This window comes from Euprymna scolopes, chromosome 5, assembly GCF_053919585.1.
Source record: "Euprymna scolopes isolate OS-2025 chromosome 5, ASM5391958v1, whole genome shotgun sequence".
NCBI classification, from domain to species: domain Eukaryota; kingdom Metazoa; phylum Mollusca; class Cephalopoda; order Sepiida; family Sepiolidae; genus Euprymna; species Euprymna scolopes.
The window spans coordinates 160,228,641-160,240,656 of NC_136486.1; the positions used below are offsets into that span (position 1 = coordinate 160,228,641).

Genomic DNA, 12,016 nt, shown 5'->3' on the forward strand with positions numbered 1-12,016 from the left:
TGTGTTCTACAAATGGGTAGTTCTTGGAAAGAAACTTTGCTCATGGAAATTCTGATTAGATTTAGCTACACAGAGGAAAAAAGTAAAATTATTCATGGTGGTTGAAGCTAGACAAGTTTTCGTTGTTAACGTTTTATGAGGGGAGGGGACATAGATCAGATTTCATTCAAGCACCTACAACAAAAATAATGATAGAGTTTAGAGAGATGAAATCTTTCTTTCGTGAGAAAGAAGGTGTAAGGGAGAGAAGAGGACAGTCTCCACTAGATTTTGAAATCAATTTTGTCAGGAAAGGATGTTAAGCAGCAACTCAGATGTAGCAACAGTACTCTATCTTACAATATGTGGGCTGAAGGTTAGCCTTAGAAGCTTATTCAAGTGGTGGTAATGGGGGGGGGGCTTCCTTTAGGAAAGAGTCATTCATTTCAATCAGAGCGATGTGAAGATCCAAGTGTTAATGATAAAAGGACAAAAGCTTGGTTTTAGACATTAAAAGTAACCAAGCACATTTGTCTCCAATTGCATGACCTGCTCCAGGTGGGAAAAGAGAAAAATTACAAAGATCTTGATCATTAATACTCTTCAAAGTGTTGTCATAGACAGATGTGTAATTTGCCTATATGGCGATGAATGATCTTAGAATGTGATTTAAGAGATCATTGATAAAAACTGGGAAGAGATTATTCGTATTATTTAGATTCTTCGGACTACTGTTCTCATCTTGAGTGTCATTTTCACTTGGTAGAAATTTACAGTCTATTTCCATTTTTGTATTATTCCAGGTCTATATCGAATTAATATTACATTTCTGACTCCTCTCCTAAAAAAATTAGGAACATAATATCAGGAACAGTGTTGATCCACAATGGATACCTGACACATGCATCAATTTATCTTAATAACAGTTCAAAAATTAAATGAAACCTGCTATTTAGTGCCTGAGGAAATAAAACTTAGGGATACAGTAAGCTCCCTATCCGCACATTAAGTTTTTCACAAGTTGGTGGAATGCAATTTTGTAATAAAACATTAGATTTTTAAAATGTAATACTGCATGTCAAAATAATAACCTCTTTTTCCAAATTAATCAATACCACATACACACTTTTAAAAAAGTTTTCTTTAATTTAAATTCTTTTGTTTTATACAAACATTTAAAATGGCAGATTTTCAACCTAACTCTTCTGAAATTTCTTTGAATCACCAGCAAACATTTAAGATGTCTAGATGGTGTTTGAACTTTCTGTCTATAAAAAGTAAAAAATAAAAAGGTGAAACTTTATTCATAACAGAACAAGGTTTTGCTTTTTGTTTTTTGTTTTTTTTAAGTTTCTGAATTTTTTTATGAGAATTTATTTGTATTTTTCGAATTAATGTTTTCATCTTGGATATTTATTCTCACAGTGTTTCAACCGATATAACTATCACTCTTCAGGTGTACCTTGTCAAACTCAAGAATCTACACAAACTTTTTAACTGAAGCCTTTATTTGAATATCTTTATTTAAATATTTATATATTGTTCTCATTCTCTCAACCATGATGTGATAAAAGTTTCAAGTAATTTGGAAATAGAAGAAAGTTTTTCTTTTGCAAACATTTCATTCTGTAATTTTTGTTGATTACTCAAAAGAGAGCAATGTTTTTTTGTTTTGTTTTCTTCCTATTATCATATTCGGTCCAATGTCTATTTTATATTAGCAGGCCATCCAGCGTTTCTTGGTGCCATAAAAAAAATCAAATAGATGTTAAACAGCATTACGTTTTTCACAAGAAAAGAATTTATGTGTGAAGTGAAAAAATAGGTTTTTAGAACGCTACTGAAAGCACCAAATAAAATTAAAGATGCCTCAAACTAAATTTCTCCCACCCCACCTCTCTTTGTAGTGAAATAACAATAGTTTGTCTTTCAATTTGAAAAAATGCTGACTCATTTCTTGGTTGTATTGATACATGATAACATTAAAATCATATTTCATTTTTGATATTCAATGATATAAATAACCATTTAAACCCCACCCTCCCCGAATGAACCTTTACTTCTAAATTTGAATTTTTTTTTCAGTGGTTACACCAATTAAAAGAATACATACTTTGTAAGAGTTTGTTGTGTATATTTTAAGTTTTAGCTGGTCATACAAACTGCTCATAAAATAATAGATGGTGACCGGCATTGGATGACTTTAGAAATTTATTCTCAAACTAACCTATCTCTTGCTAGGTCTTTATTTGTCCCTTTATCACATTTTCCTTAGCCTTCCTCTGTGAATTGACTTTGCTATCTCCATTGTTCTATGGTGGACCCAAGAACTTGTATCAAGTTATTGTATGTGACTATACTATCAAAGTCTCCTGTTCTGCGCATATCTCCATATTCAGTCTAACTTATCATACATAAACCTATTTTTAATCGCATGCAAGCCACTGTATAAGTTTGTCCGTAACACTTTTGTGCTTGGCCTTTTTGGTTAAGATCAAAGGTCTGTTGTTAATACATGCTGTTCTTAGCTTTTTAAACTTTTCTTGGCCGTTTGGCCAAGATCAAAGTGTAGTATATGTCTTACTACATGCTGTACTTATTGTGATATAAAGTGGGGAATCACTTTTCTGTATTAATTTAATGTAAAATGATCACCCTCTTTACAACCAGTCAGTCTCAAAAGTCATTCTCCAGATCATTCAAGTTGTTTTTGAAGGATTCCAGTTATTTTTTAAGCATTCAAGTCATTCTTAAGGTCATTCAATTCATCCTTAAGTCCATTTAAGTCATTCTAATTCATTTACTTTTTTTTTTTTTTTCAGTCATTTTAGTTTATCTTTAAGAATTTCATGTCAATCCTACATTCACGCATTCATTCATTACACGAGAGCACACAACTAATGGCTATCGGTCTTGTTAAGATTAACATTACACATCCTTTGTATCATTCTCATATCATTTATCCCCAACACTTCAACCCTCGTTGGTCAGTTTTCAATCCCATACATCACCACACTGCATACATATACCTTGATAGACTCTTCTTTTCAGTCAACAGTTATAATCCTCTGCTAGTTAGTTCAGGGAACTTCTGACATTACTTACTCCATTCAATAAGTAATCACACTAGCACCTGCTCCACCCTGTTCTCCAACGATATCACCAAAGTAACAAAACTTCTCAATAGATTTACTATACAAATACACTTTCTCCACATCTGAGCTTTCATCCATCTCTGTTGTCTTGTTATCCCCTCTTAACCTATCAGTAATTCAACTGAACTTCTTGTGTACCCAATGCTTACAAGTATCACAAAAAAATCGAGTTGCATCAGATTCTATTTCCAAAACCTGAGCAAAGAAACTTTCCTTTTTTTTTAGACTTTCTGTAGGCTTCAAAACACTGCAACTACTGATCATCACTTAGGTCTTGGTAACATTCACTTTCAGATTTTTACTTTCTAATTCTTGAACTTAATCTCCGTTAAATTCTTGGAAGTTTCTTCTGCAAAAATATGTGTTTACTTTTCTGAAAGACTAATTTCAATCATTCACCATATCCGTTTGTGATTTTATAAAGGATTTGCATAATCTCTTTTAAGTCTCTTCAAGTGGACGATATAATACAGAGTGCATGGAGACAAGCAAATAAGATAATACACAAGAGCCACAAATGTCAGAGGTTACATCAGTCGAAACATTGTGAAAATAACAATCAAGATTAGAATATTGGTTCGAATAATCGAAATACAAATTTTAGTAATACATAGATAAGAAAAACCTCACAACAGAATATAGCCAGTCTTTTAAATAATCAAAAATAAAATGTTATAATTCAGTTCAATAAATAGAATAAAAAATAAAATGTTGCAACCCAGTTTTACTTGAATACTAAAAAATTATAATTGCACAAAATTTTATTAGGAACTTGTACAGTTTAATGAAGACATTAAAAAATGAAAATATAAAAAAAAAAGGTTATATTGTACGTATCCGTTTTGGACTGAAGATCTCTGAAAAAAATTTCACTTAATTTGATCGAGTAGTTTTTTTTTTTTTTTCATAGCAGAGAAACGTGTTTTTATGACACCGCGTTGAAGGTAGACATCTTGGAATTTTTTAAACATGCCACGGGAAATAACTCAATTTAAAATGCCAACACTCCCTTTACATCTTTAATACTAGATTTCCTTCCTAAAAATCGGACATTTTGCTTGGTATCATAACAATTTGTTTTTTTTGCTGCAAAAAAAAAAAAAAAAAACTACTTGATGAAATTAAGTGAAATTTTTTCAGAGAACTTCATTCTATAATAGATACGTGCAATTTAAACTTTTTGATATTTTCATTTTTTAATGTCTTGATTAAACTGTACAAGTACCTTTTATTAAAAAAGAAAAGCTCTGCAACAAAGTTTACAAAAATTCATCCAGTATTTTTGAAAATAAAATTTGATCAATAAACAATTTCTTGGCAGTATTATGATGACGCTGTTGAATTATGTCCCTTGCTCATTGACCTTAAGTAAGCAGAAAATAGCGAACAAGACACTTCACCGTTAAATGTAGGAATCTGTCTGCTAAAACACTTACACTGTTGAATGATGGGAGGTGTATTAAAAACTTTGTTTTCTTTTAATCAGATGAAATAACACAAGACGTTATTTCGAACGAGATTGAGGTTTAGATGTGAAATTTGGTTTGTGCCATTTCTAGTTCCTACAAAGATTTCTCATCAAACAGATAAGTCAATTTGTATCGGATCAAAATCTCATTAAAGGAAATTACTCCCACATAATACATTTGCAGAAGGCTTTGAAAAGGAATTCAAAGCCTCTGCTATTATCCACCAAGATGAGATCTGTATTGATATTTCCATTTGGAAAACATATTTGGACCTGATTCTAGGTTCAACATGATAATTAAACTGTCATTCTCCAAGATTCGAACTTCTTTCTTCAATCTAGAAGGATTTTTATTTATTTATTTACTTGGGAACTTTACTCAAAGATGATATATTTACCTGTCAAGAACTCAACTGAACTTTTCAGCTTTTTGTGATCGCTTAACTACAAAACCTATAACTTGTGTCAGTTGAAGGAAGAACTACAAAAAGGCCCTTACCAAATCTGGAGGCATGCTTAAACTCACAAATGCCCAAAACTAAATGAAAATTCCATGAGCAGAGGTTCTTCTTTAGAACTGTCCAGCTGTAGAATACAATACCATCTATCTACTTCTCGGTTGATCGTCTCCAAGTGTAATGTGATTAAATTCCTACTGAGTCGACCATTTAGATAATCTTATCCTACCCAAATTTTGTACAGTGACTTCTTGTCTCACCACCCACCTAACACTTATTTATCCTTGAGTGGTCTCCAGGCCTTGATAACTGGTGATCGACTACGTAAAAAAAAATTTTTTTTTAAATAGTATCTCATTCGTTGACTCAAATTTTAAATATAAATATTTTAAGTGTATACAATTCGAAAAGTGCTTAATAATTTGTTATCAATTTCTATGCATTTCTCGTCTCTAGGTGACTTCACTTTTTTTTTTTGCCTAATTTACTATTAATCGAATCTATATATCTATAAAAGTGAACATGTCTGTGTATCTGTGTGTCTGTGTGTACATTTCCCTACGCAATAACTGTCAATTTTAAGTCTACAGACTCGAAATTTGATATACAGGGCACTGAGATTTGGAAAAATTTATGTGATCGGTGTTCAACCAGAAATTTGGCTGTTAAGAGGTCAAAGTTCAACGATTTGACCTTTGAGAACTCTACCAAACTCCTCCGACAATTTTGGGTCTAAACACTTGAAATTGTAGACATAGATCCCTGTCCAAGGAACCTAACTTAATAACTTGATTTGAGCCCAAAACAATAAATGTTAAGGGGTCATAAATAGGGGTCAAAGTTAAAAAAATTGACCGCTTTTTTTTTTTTTTTTGCTCAACATACACCTCCAAACACCCGGGCAACGCCGGGCTGAAATACAAGTACATATATATTTTTGTTTAATCTAGAAAAGTGAACGTGTCTGTGTGTGTACAGTTTCCTATGCAATAACTCTGTCAATTTTCGGTTTACAGACTCGAAATTTGATATACAGGGTACTGTGATTTGGGAAAATCTTTGTAATCCGTGTTCGGCTAGAAATTTGGCTGTTAAGGGGTCAATGTTCAACGTTTTGACCTTTCAGAACTCTACCAAACTCCTCCGACAATTTTGGGTCTAAACACTTGAAATTTTAGATATAGGTTCCTTGAATATGGATCAAACTTAACTTGATTTGAGCCCAAAACAATAAATGTTAAGGGGTCATAATAGGGGTCAAAGTTTAAAAAAAAAAATGACCGCTTTTTTATGCTCAACATACACATCCAAACCCCGGGGTCAAAGTTAAAAAAAAAAAAATGACCGCTTTTTTATGCTCAACATACACATCCAAACCCCAGGCAACGCCGGGCTGAAATGCTAGTATTTAATAAAATAAAAATGGAACAGTGGAAAATGCTAAAACAAACTAAAAAAAAAAAAAAGTACTTGTGCAGTTTAACATTCCCAAGCAAATTTTGAAAGTCATTCTTAACATGGGGGGGGGGCTTTGTTAATACTACAGAACTCCTGCTAAAATAAAAACAATTCACCTGATAATGCTAAACTGCACTAGTGCACTAGTGCGAAAGAAAAAAATATCTAAAAAAAATAAATAATAATAATAATTCAATTATAGGCGTCCATCAAGTTCCGTCTGTGTTTGTTTACAATATCACGTCAGCTGATATTTGGGCTTGACGATGACTGCCCTGGAAAAGTCACTTCTGATTAATGTTGACCAGTTTTAAAATATTGTTATTCTGAAAAACAATCAAGTTACTTTGCATATTTTAAAACTGGTAAACATTAATCGGAGGATAGTCATCGTCAAGCCCAAATATCAGCTGACGTGATAATGTAAACAAACACAGACAGAACTTGACGAACGCCTAATTATAAAATTTAATTTACCATAATTCATTTCATTTGTTTTCAGGTCAGCCATTTTGGTCTTTTTGTTTTTGTTGGGGGGGGGGTAACTTATCTCAATTCTTGCAATTTTGTAAGCTGTTTATTATTAATTTTTTACGACGGGATCCAAAAAATAAACCCTTCACCTTAGAGAAATTTATGGTGGACCAGTTATGTAAAAATAAATTTATTAGCATCTTTTAAATGTTCATTACTTTAATTAAAATTATAGCAAGTGTTAGTCAATACTTCAACTACACCCAGTGACTAAACACTAAGAAGATATTTATATCTTTAGGGTTCAGAGATTTTAACAATTATTTAAATAAACAAATAGAATTTAATGTTTTCAAATTGTTTGTTTTTAATTTGCCAAATAAGTTAATCAAACACAAGCTTTATTGTGAGAAAGAAAAAAGATTTTAAATATTTTTTAAATATATGTCACAGATTCAGCAGACTTTCTTGTTTTGCTTTTTGTCAAATTTCATGTTTTCATTTCTCACATTTCACTGACATAACGAAATCTAGTAAAAAAAAATGATTATGTCATTTATCGTCTTCCATACTTAAAACAACATTAACCTATTTGTTTGTTTATCCTATTTACTAATGGTGATCCGATCCATTAAAAGACAAAAGTTGTAAAACATTACGAACGTACAATCTTTAAATCTAAATAAGTATATATAATACATATTTATATAGATTTATTTTGTTTTCAAAAATAATCATGAACTTGTTTGAAATTCAACTTTTTTTTATATATATTATTAAAAAAATAAAAAAAAAAGCATAGTTTAAACACCCGTAACGCGAATAACAGCTCCTCCTCTTTTCTTTGATAAATACACATAGGCAACTTATATTTAACATTGAAAGCGTTTACCTGGACTTCGCATATTGTACTGATGCTGCATGTTGACGGCTGTACGAAGTGGCACGTCTTTAAAATGGGAAAGTCAAAACGACTCGGCTCATTTACTTGTCACAGTCTACGGTCGCCGTAGATATGACATTACGTGGAGATAAACGTGGACATTAGACGTACGACTACGCAGAAAAAGAGACGATTACACGAAGGGCGAATAGGCCAATCAGATTGATTCTTACAAGCGTAAATAGAAAAATCGACTAATCAAAATAGACGACACATAAATTTGACGGAAGTTGATCTTTGATAATATTTTTGGGTTTGTTAATGTTTTTCTTTCTTTGCTTTTATAATTGTCTAATTCTTTTTCCTTTTTTTTTGTTTATCTGTTATTTTAGATAAGTTTTATTTTATATTTAAATTTAAAATAGATTCTTTAAAATCTAGGTTAGACTTAACGACTCACAGAGTTTTCGAGCTTTCTGATCGGATTATGGTCAAGTATCTGTTCTTACCGGTCTCAGAAGACCATCCTCCCAGGCATTACCATCTCCTTTTGGAGTTGCAGAATATCATATATACTTATTTAATAGAGAGGTGTTCGGCCTTTCGGGATGGTTTAGTATCTGTTTTGATTGGTTTCAGGAGGCCATCCTCTCATGCATTATCTTCTTTTTTTTTGGGGGGGGGGTACATATATTAGCTAATACAAGATTATTCTCGCTGGATCAGAGAGTAATATTGGTTTTAATCTCTGAACGTATATACCGTTCACTGGACAAAGCAGAGGAGGGTAGAGTGATAGCCCTAGATATATCTAAAGCTTTTGACAGGGTATGGCACTGTTGCGGGCCGGTCATTCGGGTGCAATCGACCTAACACCTAACAAGGTAGACACAGGCAAAAGGTAAACAGCAAAAAGGCAAAGAAGAATGACAGACACAGGTTGTTTGGTTAATAGCGAGGGTTTGCCTTTTATTTTTTTACAGGAAGCAAAAAAAAAAAAATCTGGATGCTGGTCGCCTGAAAGGTCACACGCCACTGGAGGCCAAGGTCTGGAGGTCAGGAACAGATACTCCAGACGTAGCGTCGTTCAAGGTTGCTCGCTGGGTCTGGAATGATCAGCTGGACGTCAGGGCGATCCGGAACAGACGGTGGACACTAAGAACTCAGGGGAGGGGGGGGCAGTGTTAAGGAACAGACGGTGGACACTGAGAACTCAGGAGTCAGTGTTAAGGAACGCACAACACCGAGAACGGAGGATCAGTGCCAAGGAACGGACGACACCAAGAATGGAGGGATCAGTGTTAAAGAACGGACAACACTGAAAACGAAGGATCAGTGTTTAGGAACGGACGACACTGAGAACGGTGGATTAGTGTTAAGGAACGGACGGTCAGTAGGGAGCCAGGTGCGAGCAAGGTTGCAGGCTGGAGGAGCGAGGTGCAGGAAAGCTTCAGGAGGAAGCTGAAGGTACCAAGGGCTGGAAAGCTGCAGGAGTGAGCTGGAGGCGCTGGAGACTGCAAGTGAAATTTGCTGCTGGTGAGTTTCAGGAAGCAAGCATTTGTGAAAAAATTTATTAGCCCTGATAAGGGCTGTTTTAACTGCTGCTGAGAACGGCTGCTGTTGCTGCTGCTGGAATCCTTCGGTTCTGGTGGATTCAGACGACGTGACTGATAGTGTCAGTCGTTGCTCCCTGGGCGAGTTTGTATTTATTTGCTTCCCCACTGAGCAAATTAGGCACAAGGCCATTTTTTAATGTGGAGAGATTGGGCAAATAGGGACCAACTCCCCCGGGGAGTAGGGGAACTGGATAGTGACAATTGGTATTAAGGGTTTACCTTACATTTACCAATAATTGATTGCTACAAGAGCAATGGTCTTATATGTGGGGTTTTCTCCACATATGGTCTTTGCTTGAACTTTGGTGGCCAGTCCCGCAGGTGGGGGGGGGGCATTATTTATTTGTTTCCCCACTGGGCATATTAGGCACAAGGCCGATTTTTAGTGTGAGGAGTGAAGGGGAAATGGGGACCAACTCCCCGGGGAGTAGGGAAGCTGGATAGTGACAGTTGGTATGAAGAGTTGCCCCTACATTGACCAAGGTCTTATATGTGGGGTTGGGGTTTCCCACACATATGGTCTTTGCTTGAACTTTGGTGCCCACCCCAGCGGGAGGGGGGGGGGACGAGTTGCATGATATTTATTTGCTCCCCCACCGAGCAAATTAGGCACAAGGCCGATTTTTAAAGTGAGGAGTGAAGGGGAAATGGGGACCAGCTCCCCGGGGAGTAGGGAAGCTGGATAGTGACAATTGGTATGAAAGGTTGTCCCTACATTGACCAATAACTGATTGCTACAAGAGCAATGGTTTTTGAGATTTATGCCCAGCCACCAAAAGGGGGTGGGCGAGTTGCCGGTATTTATTTGCTTCCCCACTGAGCAACTTAGGCACAAGGCCAATTTTTAGTGTGAGGAGTGAAGGGGAAATGAGGACCAGCTCCCCGGGGAGTAGGGAAGCTGGATAGTGCCTGGTAGGGGTTTCCCACAGATATGGTCTTTGCTTAAACTAACATTGCCAAAGCAAGCTGTATTCATTTGGACAGTGTAATGTTAGTGAGGTCGTTCCCAATGAAACAAACAAATGACTCTAATTAATTCTAGAACAAAATTCATGCAATCAAAAATAGATTGCGAGTTTGTTGATTCCATTTAAATTAATTTTGTATAGAGAGTAAAAAGTCAATCGCCTGTTTTATTGGTGTTTTGTTGATATATGTTCATGCGTTTCACTCATGTTTGGCGAATGTTTCACTCGTGTTTGGTGAACGTTTCACTCATGTTTAGGCGAACGTTTCACTCGTGTTTAGCTGGTAAGGGAAGGAGCAGGGGTGAAGAAAGAAAGAAGAATAAACTGGAGGCGGTGATTTTGAAACCGCAACAGCATGATGGTCTTCTCAGGAAAATCAGATCCTATGGCATCACTGGAAGATACATAATAATTCAATCCTCAAATAAGAGAAGAATCCAGGTTGTTCTCGATGGTCGTACATCTAAACAATTGATATAAATGCAGGAGTGCCTCAGGGGTCTATCCTTGGATCCTTAATATTCCTAATATTTATAAATGACCTCCCTGTTAAAATTGTCTCTGGATATATTTGCTGGGTATATTTGCTGACGACATCACGCTCTATAACAAGAACGAGGAGAAAACAAATGAACATATACCTAAAGAAATGGCAGAAACACTAGAGGAAGACCTCCTATCTGTAGTGGAATGTGGACAAAAATGGGCGATCACATTCAATGCTGCCAAGACTAAGCTTAAAACATATACCCCTTAAACTCAACACTATGTTAAAGACCATATACAATTTTATATATCATACTATATATAACAAGCTTCTCCTTTATTTATTTATTTATTTAGAATTCAATAAAGCTTCCCCCAACATTCTATAATTCCTCTTAATCTTTTTCGCCCCTAATGAACCCTACACTAAACGCCACATCTCCTCCGTGTTACCTAGCACCTTCTCTACTCTTCTGATGAGAAGCATTAGGCTTCGAAATGCCCTGGCATAAAGAGTCCCTTCTATCCTCCAAATTTTGCTTGTATTCCATTATTTAATAAATGATCCATTCTATATCTACCAATATATAGTTTTGTGACTTCATTTCGTACTATTGTTGTCCTATTATATATATATATATATATATATATATATATATATATATATATATATATATATATATATATATATATTAGTGTTGGGACGATAAATCGGGAATCAGAAAAATCGGAAGATTTTAATGTAACAGAATCAGCATCAAAAAAAAATCGTGCCTACTTTTTGATACTGCAAACAATTCTCGTAATTCTTTTTTTTTTTTCTACAAAAAAGTTACTAGAGGCCACTCGAGGATAAGGGTTGTACAGTAGTCAATGGGACAATATCGTAGTAATCGTTAAGGGAAATTTGGTAAATTTGATTATTTAAGTCAGCAGCACATTAAGAACTTGTTCAAGTTGGACTTGAAGATGATAATATTGTAGTCAGCTGGAAAGCAGGCAAATTGATGAGAGTTCCACAGGTGTGTAGTTTTAAGAAAAAAAACTTTGTTCATGGAATCTACGTTTAGG

The 12,016-nt window shown here is 34.9% G+C and overlaps 1 protein-coding gene across 1 annotated transcript in view; it reads right to left on the reverse strand.

The window, feature by feature from the left end:
* Positions 1-8,099, reverse strand: part of LOC145277026 (uncharacterized) — a 74,280-nt gene extending 66,181 nt beyond the window's left edge. Inside the window, exon 1 of the mRNA XM_080128629.1 lies at positions 7,885-8,099. Within this exon, the coding sequence (XP_079984755.1) occupies positions 7,885-7,915 (31 nt within the window). The 5' untranslated portion in view covers positions 7,916-8,099. The remainder of the gene's footprint in view (positions 1-7,884) is intronic.
* Between the last annotated feature and the right edge of the window lie 3,917 nt (positions 8,100-12,016).